This window comes from Stylophora pistillata, chromosome 5 (assembly GCF_964205215.1).
Source record: "Stylophora pistillata chromosome 5, jaStyPist1.2, whole genome shotgun sequence".
In the NCBI taxonomy this organism is placed as follows: domain Eukaryota; kingdom Metazoa; phylum Cnidaria; class Anthozoa; order Scleractinia; family Pocilloporidae; genus Stylophora; species Stylophora pistillata.
The window spans coordinates 17,467,081-17,482,953 of NC_142523.1; the positions used below are offsets into that span (position 1 = coordinate 17,467,081).

Here is a 15,873-nt window from a genome sequence, read left to right on the forward strand (position 1 = left end):
ATACATCGGCGAAACAGGCAGAAGACTAGGTGACCGATTCCGAGAACACCTTCGCGACGTTGAAAAGAGTGACAAGGACACATCGAAACCAGTCGCTAGACACTTCAATTTACCTAATCATTCTAAGCAACATATGGCAATCTGCGGTTTTTCCTTACACTTAGGTAGCACGGAAAGCCGTAAAACTCTTGAACAAGAGCTCATCTTTCAAACCGGCAGTCTAAATCCCACAGGGATCAACGAACGCTTTTCATTCCACTAATTTATTCGTGTTTTTCTCGTTGTCATGTTCCCACCAGTAACGTAGCTCCATTTTCTGCCTTTAAAAGCACACACAACCCACAATTCCTCTATTCGCTCCGAAGAAGGGCTAACGCTCGAAACGTCAGCTTTTGTAATCGTTACGGTGGCCAATTTACCATTTCAACTTTGTTGATATATTCAAATTATTTCGTTACCCCCACCGACGCAGCCCCAAACGGTTTCTTCAGAAACTATCAGCCTTTTATCATAAAAATGATTCTTCACACCATTTCCCTAGATTTAAAAAGCTGACGACCCGTAAAAACGTACGGTTGAAAACTTCCCAAACTGCTTTCTTGCTGAAATCTGATTCTATAGGAACTGAAGAAACTTGTAGTAATCAGCTTTCCAAGTATAATTCAATTTGGGAAATCTCTTCCGCCTTTTATTTGAGGTCTCTAATGGTGCATCTCATTCAACCGACGCCAGAAGAACTCAGTGCAAGTTAGATGCTACTTGTGTGAATAACAGGATCATACGATTGATCAGATTATTTTTATAACCCTTGAGTAACTATTAAAATGTTTACCGAACGAAAAGAAACAATTCCAATTTCAAGTTTAAGTCATCAGATAATCTGGAATGACTAATTCTCGAAATAGAAATGGAAGAACTAGCCTCAATCAATTGGCGAATATAATATATTTCATGCGCTAAAAGCTTTTGAAAAACGTTTTTACAGTCGTCCATTTATATTAATGGCTAGGTAAAGATGTAGTGGCAATATCTTTAATGACACTGATGGATTAATTCAACTAGAAATGAGTCAGGTGCTGCATGTTCGTGTCTTGATATCGCTTTCGTGTTCATTTAGAAACTCAGCACCCTTTCATTGTATCAGGTCCTCCCAAAGGATTTCTCACTTTCCAAGAAACGTAAGTAGAAGAAAGTAATTGACTATAGTTCCGGAGATGAAAAAATCAGTTTTTTTTATTGGCATGGAAAGGCGTTTTTGTTCGTAGATTTTATTTTATTGACAACTTAGCGAAAAGCCGCGCAAGATAAAAGTGGTTTTTCGAGGAATACATGTCATCTGGATCGAGAGCAGATAAATTTCTTTAGCATTTTAGTACTTCCAGTAGCTAACAGATTTACTGCAAAGCCTATGTGACAATTTCGTTAAAATAGCCTCTTCAAATGATAATTTAGGAAAGAATGATCGAGTCGGTGAATCTTCTGTCGTCGATTATCTAATAGAAGAAGCCTGATAGTTATCACATGCACTATGACTTGTTTTTGAAGTTTCATATCCTCACTTGAGCTTTCCCTAGCTCGGAGACACATTTTTTTCCTCGCAAACAACGTCCTATCATCTCAAAGTTAAAATCATATTTTATTCCAATCTAACTTTTTTGTGAGTCATCCGTTTTTCATAAAAATTCAAAATCATTTTCAATCCTGATTTAAAAAATAATAAAGTTGATGATTTCTATACACATTCAACATTATCAATCGGTCCACTGAGTCATAAGTGAATAATAAAAAGCATTTTTCACATACATGTCACTCAAATAACTGAATAACCCAATTATTCTTTTTGGTTTCAAACTTTTCTGGAGGCGTTTAACGAAAAAATGGGTGGCCAGTGTCTGGCTCAGCAGGGATTTAGCATTTGGACCAAACAACCATGTCTCCTCATGTCTGAATTACTTACGAAAGAGCCATTCAGTTTTTCCATGTTTGGTAGTTTTGATTAAACCAGTGATGATTACTGTGTGAACCCAGATTGATTTGTTTGTATGCAGCTGCTTTAGTTCTATGCGTGATTCAGGAGTGAAGATTAAGGTGAGTTTCTTTTGGACTTTTTTTTTTCACAACTCAATCACACAATCTGATTGCGCTTTTACCGAACTTATCGTCGCTGTAGCGTCTTCTCCCAGCTATATTTCACTCGAAAAATTGATGGTCAATACTGAAGCTGGACCTAGCCGTAAATTTCAAATCAGTGCAACGACTTCATTGGTGCACTTCAAAATACGCCCTTCAATAAGATTCAATCTCCAGGTTCACCCTATGCTGATATAGGCAGCCTTAGATCGCAACAAAACTATATTTTGATAGGATTCACCATGAAGGATGTGTCAGCTGTAGATTATAGAAGCTTCGAAATTTAAGTTTTCATTGTGAAAACAGAGGCCCATAAAAAAGGCCTTGGCCGTCTCACCGGAATAGGATTACTGGGAAAAAAGGGCGATGATCTCGAAAATTCATATTCATTGAAAAACAAAGCAAAATAAAACGAAATGAAAAGATGAAGAACAAAAACAAGAAAAAAAAACAATATAAATAAAAAAAAAAAGAAAAAGAAGCGCGCGATGCTAAATGTTATTGGACTTTCCTTGTACCTGTTGCTGAGACGTTTTTAGACACAAGGTTTAATGTTTGTAACATTTTATAAAGGGAAGGCTGTAACTGAACTAGGTAACTACTTCAGTGAGAGGCAGAGGCAATAAAAATAATTCCTTTTTCGTCCTCTATCCGCGAATTCGGAACTTTTGGAAGTCTAATAGATTAATAAGGGTCATTAATAATTCATAACTTGAAGCTAAATTTGCCTTTTGGCAATAAAAAAAATAAAGAAAATAATTACGACTAATTTTTTTTGGTATGAAAAGGCATTCAACCACGGATATATTAGTATTTTGTATAACTTAGCTTAAGGGGGGGGGGGGTGTTACACAAGTAACGACAGGTCTCAGTTATTTCCCGACTCATTACACTTGAACTCAAGCCAAATGAACGAATGTTGTGACAATCATGTAGCGAGTTATTTCAAAAGACGCTACTTTGACCGTTTAAAGCAAGAAAATTACTCTGAGATTTTTGAAAAATAAAAGCGGCAATAAAATCTGTTCTGCCATTTGCTCCTTTTTAATAACTCTAAAAGATTTATTCAGCACTTCATCACCTGATTAACACGAAACTTTCCATCTGCTACTTTCTGTGACCAAATTAGGCAAAGGAAAAATGATATCATCTTTGAAGATATTGCTTTTGAAAAAATTAGGATATGCTTAATGCACTTTTGCGTTGCTAAATGGTATCGGCGGCAAAGGTATGGGGCTGTCTGGTACTTTGAAACATTAATTTTAATCGCCTTTCTGCCGCTATCGGAAAACTCGCAATTGTATTTTTGCTGTAAGTATTTAAGAACTTCAAACAGCTTAGAAATGCTGTATTAGTAAGTGGCGTTATCGTGTTCCTGAACATAATCGTTACAAATCAATTGTAGTTTTGAATCAGTGTCTCAATGGAGTTGACATTAGATACTCAAACGTTAAAAAAAGATCATATAAAATATGCATTTAAATATACATTAAAAAAAACTCTCAACCGTCAATCTCATAGAAAGAAAATTTGAACTGTTTGGCACTAGTCAACCCAGGAATTCCGCTGCCTTTAATAGTCGATAAGTCACAATAACACCTTGCTATGAAGAAGTTTGTAGAATAGGCATCCATCTTAGTCGGGTCAGAAGTGGTGAGCGCCGGCTCTGGTTGGACAGAAAAGCACCAATCGGCACATAGAAGGACCTTAATTTGCTTTTTGTGTTCTTATACGATATTCACTTTAGGCTGGCGCATTCGTCGAGCATGCTTGTCTTCGATCTCTGTTTCACAGCCCAAAAGCGTAGAAGATCAACTGTAATCTTCTCAAAGACATCGTTAAGTACTTTAGTGAAGGGATTGATCGAAGGAAGGTGACAGTAGCGTGCGCTTTTGTGGTAAGTTGTGTTAGATCAGGTCAACATCAGATCAGTTGTAGCCTGTGTGTAATCAATACAGTTCCTCTCGAAGAGGAATATAATGGTTAGACCAAGCGAATGAAAAGTGCGGGAAACGTATGTTTTTCTCATGTAAGCTTCCTGCGTTAACATTAGAAAACTAGCAAACCGAACTGGTCTTGCTTCTTGTCAATTGGTAGGGTGATGCAAAATATTTTCTTACTTCCAATTACAAGCCTGCGCTCCTGCAGCTTTTAAATGAGGGCCGTTCTACAAGTCGTTCTCAGTTTTCGTATAGTTTATCGACGGTCTTGGCATCACGGCTAAATGTCTTGAGGTCTCTTCGGAGCAGTGGGTTTTTTTCCTTTCTTTTCTTTAGCACAAATAGGTTCCTCTAAGTCTACTACTACTGAACAAAAGTCTGGATAATTCCATTAATTTCGTTCCATGATAAACAAATCCTGTCATAAAAACTGTTTCCTGTTTTTCCTAATTAACAAATGAACACTAATATCCGTGCAAATGTTCTTATACGCATCATGTTGCACCTAAATATCAGTTGGCTTAAGGACAACAGTTAATGCCGTGAAGAAACACCCCTGAGTTGATCTGGGCCACGGGTTTATTGACAGGCTAACAATCTGTAACTAGTATGTTTGCAGTAAAATGCGACGTTTCAAAATAAACGAAAATGTCTCTAACACAACTTTGAAAACATCTTTTGAACAACTGCTAATTTCAGCATCTAGGCCATGCCATGGCGGGTATTTGATAGATGACGACTGAAAAAGTAAAAAAAGGGAAGATTCTGTGATCACGCTGGAGGAGCAGTAATGAACGAAAGTACTTCATTATCATATTCACGGTTGAAAATTTTTGTGCCTCGTCAATTCACTCGATGAAATGATTTCTAATTATTTCGAAGGCCACACTTATGACTAGAAAGTTTTGACTAGAGTTTTGGCCAGTCACGACTCGCGAAATTCACCTCCTATGAAATCTTCAATCGCACACCATGATTCTCTTGTCACGTGGGGAGTTGATTGTTTAGTTGACAGGTATTTGCATAGCAATGTTCCTCTTTATCATCGGACTGAGAACACTACAGCCATCTGGTGGCCAGTCGTCCATTGAAAACTGAGAAAGGCACATTTCATAGTCCCATGAGAACGTAAGTTAATAGAAACTTAATAATAACTCGTAATATATAGCATAATGACACCTTGCGTGGCCAAAACTGGGAAATTTTATGATTTCTTTATTTATGTCATGGGCTAAATCCTGGCCATCCGCCATAGTCGAGATAATGGTCATGAACGTATGCTGCCAACTTTAAATTCAACCTCATCAAGAGCCATGACAAAATATGATGTTACATCTAATGAAACTGTGGTTAACTGATTCCCTTCGGGTACGCTTCAAGTTCCCTCTTGGACGATTTGCACACTTTCAAGTTATGTTCGTGGCTTTGAGTATGTGAGTTTGATAAGCGTAATGCTGTTTAACATATTTCAGACATGAATTTTACAATCGTTTCATTCGAGAGAGCTGTTGTACATCTAATCAATAATCGAATTACGTCGTTTTAAAGATGCTATTAAACAGCGGGCCATCGACGGGCCGTGCTTGTTATTTCAATATCCAGCAAAGCTGAAACAACCACAGGGAGGTTGTTATCAACACATTATTGCAGTTTTTATCTTATTTCTTTATGGAGGCTGACAACACCTTATGATGCTATTTACGCGTCCAAAAGCTAGTAGGACCAATATATCATATTCACAGATATTTATATTTTGTTCAGGTTATTGTTACTTTCTAAAACTCAGTTTTATACACTGTAACATAAGCTATTCTACGAATGATGCACGATCCTCGCAGTAGAGAGCGCTATTTATGCAATAGCGCTCTCTACTGCGAGGATCGTGCATCATTCGTATCTATAACCGCAGTTCAAAATATATGAACTTCATATATTCACCGTATAAGCTATTCTATCATAATTTTTTCTAAGCAAGAGGATGACAGGAATTTACATGATGAATTGATATAAAAAACATGCGGTCTCCTCTGGCGTGTGTACTCCGGCTATGCTAACTTTCGGTAAAATACAAACAGGTACGTAGAAAATCAACATGCTGGTTGTTACAGCATGGTATGATCATCATACGCGCTTCTTCAAGTGAATTGCCCAAAAAGAAAAAAAAGACAAGAAAACAAGCAGAAAAAAGCTTATTGTAGAGTACTAGCTCACGATTAAATCACCATGGTTGTAGACTCTGAAGGAATGCTTCTTGAGTCGATAAAGAAAATGATTAGTTTTTAATTAGATTGTTGTCCTGTGCCGTGGGCGCAGAACTAGATATTGGTTAAAGTAGATAAACGCTGTCGCACACTTTGAGGGGAACTGCAAAACAACACGAATCACTATTAATTCAGCTCTTATTTTTACACATTGAGCTCTAGTGAGGTGAAATAAATGATATTTCGCTGTACAAAGAGAATTAAGGTCGAATTAGGTTTTAGAATTTTTCATACTGCCAACAGATGAGAATTCTTGAAAATCCTTATTCTCAGTTCTTCGCTCGCACGCGATGATCTAAATATGTAAGCTACCACACCTTGATATATATAAAAAATAATTAAAACTTCTTTTAATAAAATCACAAAACAGTCGAAAACTTTAAGGCTGATTCTGACAACTGCAAGTATTTCATTACCGTACTTGATCACACGAGATTACTCCGCAAAAAATGGGATGCTAAAAAAAAAAAAAATCGATGAAAAAGCTAAAGAAAGCCGCATTCTCGCTTCGATCTAGCCGCAGACCGCAGGGGATAAGCCGCATATGACAAAACTTCTCTGGACCATTTCAAACTTTCTTCCATCCATTCTTCTTGTCGACGGTGACTAAAAAATTGCAATATAAGGAATGTGCAGGAGACATCTGCTTGTGGACCGTCGCTTCTTGCAAAGTCGGTCTTTATTCTGCGGTGATTGAGGGATCCCCAGGTTTTTCCTCTCGCTAAGGGCAACGGAACTCTTTGGAAAGCATGTTACATTAGCGGCATTGCAGTTATGAAAATTTTCAAATAAGGCTATAAGGTAATAATTTTCATTTGCAAGAAGGGTGTGAAACGTCTAGAACAGACCATTCAATGTGCATTACATGAGCGGATATAATTATTTTCGAATAACAGAATTTCTAACGGTTTGAAATTCCAATTAAACGATCTCTCTTTAAATGGGCAAAAAACGCAGATGGGGCGTGGAATGTAAAAGCCTAGTACCTTCTCTAGTTAACCAATCAGTAGAACGGCTAGCCATCCCTCAACCCCCATCAGTTTACAGAAATTCAAATACTGTGGTTTTCAAATAACAATGCCTTTACCCTAAGATTCAGTTTCCAAGTTAACGTCGAGAAGTGTTTCCGGAATGTGCAAAAATGACCTTTCATGAGCGTGAAAAGAACACCTTTTCAGTCTGAGATATATCATCTCTATTCTTCCGCAGAAAATGAATGTCAGACTTGCGTTGAAAATATTTAACCCCCAGAAAAAGAACTTGTAAAGGTAGGAGGTAAACCCTACATGGAGCCTGATTCAAACTCTACCTCGTTCATTTTTCGAAGCTATCATGTTTCCATTACATGTATCATCTGTTGAAATGAATATGCCAATAGGATTCGATGTTTGCGAAGAAAAGCTTTTTATTTCATTTTGACAGAAGCTGCGCAAATAAAGTCCTTTCATTTTGATTAAAGAAGTACTCGGAACCAGTTCTCCAATACAGTCTTCATACCTCATTGACTTCGTAGGTAAAATTGGTAGAGAATCAAAGAACAGCATTATGTTGAATATAGGATATCACAATTTCGCGTGTAGCGAGCGCTTGCTTTTGTTCCCCTACCGTTACTCGGTTACTTGGCAGTTTTATTCAGATATTCTTTTGTCAAAGAGCAAAAACTGCGAGTAATTGACCATGGAGACTGTAGAGGGGTTGATAGAGCTTTGCGAGAAATAGAAAAATAACGGCAGGTAAAGTTACAGCAAATTCTGGTGGGACTTTATTTATTTATTGTTAGACTTGATGCACATTCTGCGTCAAGTCATCTAGCCGCGCATTGTTTTCTTGAATTTGTGGTAATCATGCATTGAAGTGATTACATGACCTTTCCTCTTCGGTTGAAAAATTAAGTAATTTAGTCTGCGGTTTTTACGGTCACAGGATATCTATCGTTATTCAGGCTGTGAGCGTTACAAGCCTGTATTCAATCTAGCCAGGTACATATGTCATTTTCTTGTGGCAACGTTGAGGACCTTTAAGAAAGGTGGAAAGTTCGCGGTGACGGCTGAAGTTCTTCAGATGGTGTCGAGCTCATAAGATCGACGCAGACGCAGACACAGTTTAAGAAATAAACCGAGGATGCAACGATGTCGAGAATGTTGTTTGCTGTAATAATACGTTAAATGCCTGTCGGCCCAACAGGCATTAAATCATTGGATGATTCAACGAGCTTGTCAAATATATAAACTTCAGGCTTGGCTTGAATTTTTTAGGCACGGAAGTCATAAAAACCAGTAGAATTTCAGGGATAAACAGTAAAAACTTTAAAAATAATTCGCTTAATAGCCCGCAATGAGCACCCTACGGACCGTAGCAAGTAACATGAAAAATTCTTATTCCAAAATTTGATTATTTTAACAGGAAAGGTAAAGTGCGGTCGATAGAGAAGAGCGCAAAAGTTTGAGCTGTTATCATCAAGTGATTCCAAGATGTCGCAGAGCGGTGGAGTAAAGGGACAAAACTTTTCACTTTCTGCAAATATGTCGATTGAAAATGATGAAACAGGACTCCTTTACGAAGTTCTTCCCTTCGCTATCATTATCATCATAGTAAATGGCGCTGTTTTCTTCCTGTTTGTGAAAAGCAAGCGGCTTCGGAGTCCTAGTAACTGCCTTCTCCTGAGTTTAGCTGTTTGCGATTTCACGAATGGCTTCGTATGCATCCCTCTGTTCTTAGTAGTTGCACTAGGAGTAACACAAAATCCGCACATTGGGAGCTTTAACTACCTATTAAACAACTGCGTGGCCATTTCAGCTGCCTATCATATTCTTGCAATCACGTTAGAGAGATATTACAGTATTAAGAGGCCTTTTGTTCATCGTCAACTGACAAAAAGGTCGATTCTTAAAGTCGCTTTACTGGTATGGGTTGTGGCACTCCTGATTGGATTTATGCCGTATGCTTGGGACTCACTGCGCCTTACGCACTCAGTCTCTTTCAAGAAGATAAAGGTTGGCTATGTAGCCTTCTGTTTGACTTTCGTCTTTCTGATTCCATGTATCCTGATTGTTACTTTCCAAACTATCATGTTAAAATCTATAGCAAAAAGTGGCAGACAGGGGCTGACTGCTACCAAGGCTGCTCAGCGGAAAGCAAAGAACGACAAGAAATGCCTCATCATCTTCGGTCTAATGGCGATTATATACGTAGTTTGTTGGTTGCCATGGTTCATTCTCTATCTGTATCTTTCTTTCTGGTTTGTCAGTGCGGAAACTACACTGGAAAAGATATCTCGCTGGGTCGTTATTTTTAGGTATACGACCTCAGTCGTCAATCCTTTGCTGTACACATTTTTTAAGAGAGACTTCCTTATGGCTTTCAAACTGATAATCCTGAAACGGAGACCTACCTCGTCAGCGAGCTTTACATGCATAAGCAATAAAGCTGATCCGCAGCAAAGGAAGTTAATAGCTACGTCGAATGGCAAGAAACATAGCGAGAAGATTGAGTTGGAAACTGTTGTGTGAATAGATGAAAAACTGAAAATACGACAGCAGCTGGATATGGAATAGATATTAAAAAAATGTATAAATGTTGTGCCGCATAGCACTATGAACACAAATGGTGGAACAGAGAATTAACTCTGAAGCGTAAATTAAAGTGCTAAGTGAAACCCACGAAAAACCCACTGGGCGTTAGCCCTAGTAAAGGGTATTAGGGAACCTAATACCCTTTAGAAGGGCTAACTATACCAAAAAACGGTTGGATATTTTATTGACTCTCAGACTCTTGTCTCGGAGGTAAATAGTACCAATCAGCACATGCGAAAATCCCTGTCTACCTGTATGATATATAAAATTAATGACATTGCTGAGCGTGGATACGAAATTTACCCACAGTGTTGATAACATCTCTCACGAGTGAGCGAAGCGAATAAGTGAGAGATAAGATAGTTTCATTCTTTATATAGATATTGATCTATCAGACAGATTATTTGATGTAGAAGTATATCTAGAGGCAATTAGACATCTATCATATATCATCTATCATCTATCATATAGATATTTGACAACTTTGGAACACATTTTAAGAGCATCGTATGTTGAATACAGCGATGACCTTCACTTTTACTCTACTCGCACAAAATTTACTTTAATTTTCGACCTAAAACTAAAACAATTAGGCATCACCAGATGTTTTTCCTCCAACAAAAAGGTATATTCGGCTTTATCAACGTCTATGACTGTATTAAAACCCCTTGTATTTAGTAAAACCGCCCAAGTTGATAAATTGGGTTACCATAACAACATTGATAACTTCACGTGTGAAGATATAGATCAGAGCGCAGAGAGGTTGAGCGATGCGGAATCGAGCAGTCCGCTCATCGAGCAATGTGTGATGGGGGGTAGGACTGACACGAGCACTCTCTCTGCGCTTCCGGTAAGTTAAAAATCAGCAGCAGAATTTCCCTCTCGACGAACCGGAAATCTCTTTTTCTTTCTGCAAAGATTTTCCAATAATGCGTCATGATTAAGCAAGTCTCTGACGTGCTTGTCACGCTGCTCAGTGCGTTGATGCCTGCATCAAAATTTATCAATATTTCCTTGCACAAGTGGCTAAGAGTTTACTTTACGTATGATGCACGATCCTCGCAGTAGATAGCGCTATTTATGCAATAGCGAAAATCAGACCTGAAAAAAATCAGGCCTGTACGGGACTCGAACCACTGACCTCTGCGTTACTAGTGCAGCGCTCTCCCAATTGAGCTAACAAGCCAACTGGGAGCAGGCCGTTAAGTTGATTCGTAATAAACCCGTGAAAGTGATAAATCAGATACAATGAATATATGAAGTTCATATATTTTTGAACTGCGGTATTAGATACGTATGATGCACGATCCTCGCAGTAGATAGCGCTATTTATGCAATATATGAAATATATGAACTTCATATATTCATTGTATCTGATTTATCACTTTCACGGGTTTATTACGAATCAACTTAACGGCCTGCTCCCAGTTGGCTTGTTAGCTCAATTGGTAGAGCGCTGCACTAGTAACGCAGTTTACTTTAGTTTGAAGTTGTCCAATTTTTGCTTTCGCCTCGAATCCTGACCCTGTTGTCGTATATCAGGAATAGCGATTGTTTCCTGCCTTTTAAAAGTGACCGAACAAAGGTAAGTCCTCGTAGATTAATCTTCGGCTGAAGTGAATTATACTTTCCTTAAAATCACGGACTGTTTTTTTTTAACCCGTCGTGATATTCCTGTAACTTGAGATTTACTGTTGTTCATTCTAAAGAGTACAAGCGCTCTGTGACAGATACTTATAGAACAAATGTTTCAGAGTTTTCTTGGAAGTCTTATAAATCTTTTCAAATATTCAAACCATGCTCCCCTCTATCTGCCAACCTATCAACAACGAACCTCGATGGCGGCATATCAAAATTGGTAGAAAAGATAGATCCTAGCCGAACAATTCTTTTAGCTCATCCAAGCCGAACTTGCGACCATTTTCAGAAAAAGCCAATGTTTGTTCGAAGTCGGTCCCAGTCGACTGCATAACACCTTTTTGCTCGGATCCGCTCGTTTCACCGCCCAACCTCTCTCCGCCTTCGTATGGATGGCACGTTCACTTCACAAGATATCATGTTTTCGAAACAGGATATATTCCGGCATTCCATCAATACTATAAGTATATCATGCAAAGGCAAAGCGACTTAGCAAAAATCTCTCTCACTTTCGTAATCCTCTTAAGTGATTCCAAATGTTTCGAGTGGTTTGTGATAATCGTTGGATTTGGCAAAGAAAAAAGACGATCATGTGTTCATAGTTATATTAGGTTTTACCAAGTGAGCCATTGTAAACCAATTCAGTCAGTCAAAGCAGGATACGCTCCTCACCCATGAAGTGTTCTGGATCTGACTTCAAAAGTTCCTCGCCTAGGCCCACCTCTCTAGTCCATCCAATAAGTATCGCTTTTACAATGAAGAGCATATGAAGTACTGCCCAGAGGCTTGGATACCAAGGGAACTCCCATAGATCAATTTTAACGGCCCGCTTGAAAGATCAATACAGCAACAGCAGTGATGAATCACAATCTGTGTTTCCAACACAAATTCAAACTAAATGATCAGGGGTAGAACACGTTTCTGTTTGATACTTTCGCTGTTTGTACCGGTGTTAGGCAGTTCACAAATGCACAGCTCGAAGTGAGTAATAGTATCTTTTATCCTCAAGAGAGAATGGAACCACACAGTAAATAGTACGTATATTTTACTTTCAGATACGTTTCATTATGTGAAATAATGTAACGTATATTATATGTAAGTTATGACAGTCTTATATAAGAACGATCCTTCGCAGTAAAGCACTATTTGAGCAATAGTGGAAATCAGACCTGAAAAAAATTTCAGGCCTGTACGGGATTCGAACCACTGACCTCTGCGATACTAGTGCAGCGCTCTACCAATTGAGCTAACAAGCCAACTGGGAGCAGGCCATCAAATTAATTCGATATAAACCCGTAGATGATAAATCGAACAACAACAAACATATGAAACATATGAGTGAACTGCGGTTACGAGACGTATATAAGAACGATCCTTCGCAGTAAAGCACTATTTGAGCAATAGTGGAAATCAGACCTGAAAAAAATTTCAGGCCTGTACGGGATTCGAACCACTGACCTCTGCGATACTAGTGCAGCGCTCTACCAATTGAGCTAACAAGCCAACTGGGAGCAGGCCATCAAAACTATTATCCATATTCGGTAACTTTGAGTGAAAATCAGAAATTGAAGCTAGCAAAGGCGTTTAGAGATTAGTCAGCTATTACATTGAGACTGTAGGTCAATGAATTGAGTGGGCACGATGAGTTGATGCTTTCAAAGACGTAGATAAAAAAGATTAAAAAAGCAGTGGCAGAAGGAAAAGGTGTCGACATAAAAAAAAAAAGTAAGACGCTGATCAGACGTGTGATAAAAGAGAGAGGCTCCCATTTTTGGTAGTTTAATAGCTTTTGTACCAAAAGTGCTTCCCATGGCCACAAAAGCTGTCTCAAAGGTACTGCCTGGTATTGCCACAGGTGCATTGAATAGTTCAGGCAACTTTGGTGTGGACAAGAAACTTGGGTAGGGACAGACAGGGGGCTTTTTGAATCTGCAGAGTAAGATAGATAAATTCATTCAATATAAAAGCATACTGAATAAAAAACAGAATGAACAGATTCTATCTGCATCACATAATGGTGGTGACCTGGTGATCAAACCGACGAAGACACAATCTGGTGAATTCTTTGGAGCTCTTTTTTAGCCCGAATCGGTGCTCCTCTTTAATTAAATGCTCCGACAGGAAAAGGTAGAACAGATTACGCAGAAGCACACCGAGAGCGCCTCATGTTTAACCACCACCTGATGGTGGAGGCATACAGAATAGAATGTATGCAGAATTGATGAGACTACCCCCATTTATCGGCAGTTGGGATAAGAAAACTTTTAGAAGAGGTGCAGGGATGTAAAAAAAAAAAAAAAAAAGAAAAGACCTCCAACAAAAAAAGGGAAAAGGGTTACTGCTTGGCAAAACAGTCCTCTGGGTGCCATTTTGTAGATAAAGCAACTGACTATTAAACTTTGGCCTATTAAACTGGATAAAGTGCATGAAATTGAAGAATGTCAATAAGGTGCGTTCAAGAGATGAGTTATCGAAAGTACTAATCAAAAAGGGCTATTATGTGATCAATCTGGATGATAAACTTGGTCCAGGCACACATTTGTTAGCTATGAATATCAAGCCTAACATAATCGAATATTTTGATAGCTTTGATCTAAATTTGTTCAATAGAAGTGGTTCAATTGTCAAATAAATTAGGATTAAGTTATGTATAAACAGCACGCAGTATCAAGACTTTATGAGCGTATTATGTGGTTATTATTGTTTGTACTTTATCGATGAGGGCAGCAGAGGGAGATCATATTATGACATCATCAAAGTGTTTTCACACACTAATATACAGTACAATGAGAGATTCATAATGAAACAATTTTCTGTCTGAAAAATTTTGTTATCAGTTAGTATATATGGGTTGGTACCATGGAATTCCAAATTCAGAAAGTAATAGCGGAAGCAGTGATAGTAGTAACCAAGACCTTCAATCCCAAAACGGATACCAGGACCTTTAAGCCCTGTAGGACCTCAAGGAATACAAGGCGGAAAGGGTGATAAAGGTTACCTAGGAATGCAAGAGCCACAAGGTGAAAAGGCGAAATAGGTGAAGAGAAATACAAAGGCCAATGTCAAGTGTTGTTGATATGGAGGTTTTAGGATAAATAACCTTGGAACAGCTCAATTCAACAACGATGCTGTCACATTCGGCCAGATGAAAGGTGAGGCAGATGGGATGGTTGATTTTAATAATCTATTACAATAAACAATGAGCGGTCAATTATTGGTACCTGATTATAACAGCAGGGATTTCAGTGACAAAGATGGAGTTTATAAAAAATATGTCGACAACAAAGCATTCTCCATTCAGCAATGGGTTAGATATGAAAGGAGCAAAGACAACAAATGTTGGAACCACGACCGATAGTGCTGATACTGTGACCAAAAACTATATCCACACACAAGTTGGTATATTAGTGAAAGCTGACGATGGTTAATTGATGACTGGTGATCTTGATATGAACGATCACAAGATAGTATATGTTGATACACCAATAAATAGCAACGATGTTACGAATAAGGCGTATTTCGATTCGGCTATTAGTAATAATAGGGATACTATCAAAGCCGAGTATGAAAAATACGTTGAGGACCGATTAAATCATTCGGTGACATATACTGACATGAGCAACAAACTAGAATATCATGTAGGTCGGTTCAGTGACGAAGATGGCGTGAGCGGTGTAGGATTTGTGAACACTTTCATAAATGTTACCAAAGTGTAAGAGAATTAAAGTTTCATCTTGACACGGATAAAGGGTATTACAGCAATCGAATTGCTGTGAATCGGTGTGAACAGGCATCAACTGGCGACAAGTGAATACAGTATTGCATTAGGGAAAGCGCTGCAGTCGATAAAATTGAGGTTGAAATTTCTGCAACCGGTTCTGTTGAAACAGTCAGCAGATATAGCGCTAATGTATTTGAAAAAGAAGAAAGAGCGATCGTGCATGTACATAAGTATAACAACTCAACACCCAACTATCTGATGTTCGATATAACAATGAGTAACAAAAGCGGTGTTTCAGAATCTTACTGTTTATGTTACTCTCAGAATCTTACTGTTTATGTTGTTGTTTGTGAGTGAGGAATTGAAAATACAAAATGCCGTCAATGATGACAATCCGGTGACTAAAAAGGCATTCCATGATAAAACCAGAAGGTTATTTTATCGCGGTAATATGGCACACAATAATGATAAAATAGTGAGATTTTATGTAAATGGTGAATCACAGCCTTAATGTTGTGAAAAGTGATAAAGCTGATTTTGATGTTGATTATTCTGATATTTCTAAGTTGAAAAAAGAAAGAAGGATCATATTCTGTCATTATTTATTAGAG

At 38.2% G+C, this 15,873-nt stretch overlaps 2 protein-coding genes across 6 annotated transcripts in view; one reads left to right on the forward strand and one right to left on the reverse strand.

The window, feature by feature from the left end:
• Window positions 1-15,873, reverse strand: part of LOC111328084 (cubilin) — a 34,526-nt gene that overhangs the window by 15,931 nt on the left and 2,722 nt on the right. The gene's annotated exons all lie outside the window — the stretch shown is intronic.
• On the forward strand, window positions 1,069-11,544 carry LOC111328086 (adenosine receptor A2b-like). Of its 5 annotated transcripts, XM_022932450.2 has the most exons (3): window positions 1,085-1,178; window positions 2,049-2,088; window positions 8,735-11,544. In XM_022932450.2, exon 3 carries the CDS (start codon window positions 8,803-8,805, stop codon window positions 9,838-9,840), a length of 1,038 nt encoding a protein of 345 aa, XP_022788185.1. In that variant the 5' UTR covers window positions 1,085-1,178; window positions 2,049-2,088; window positions 8,735-8,802; the 3' UTR covers window positions 9,841-11,544. The 5 variants fall into 5 exon arrangements, with proteins under 5 accessions (XP_022788186.1, XP_022788185.1, XP_088615427.1 ...); XM_022932451.2 differs by lacking the exon at window positions 2,049-2,088 and having other exon boundaries at window positions 1,069-1,178; XM_088759301.1 differs by lacking the exon at window positions 1,085-1,178 and having other exon boundaries at window positions 1,268-2,088.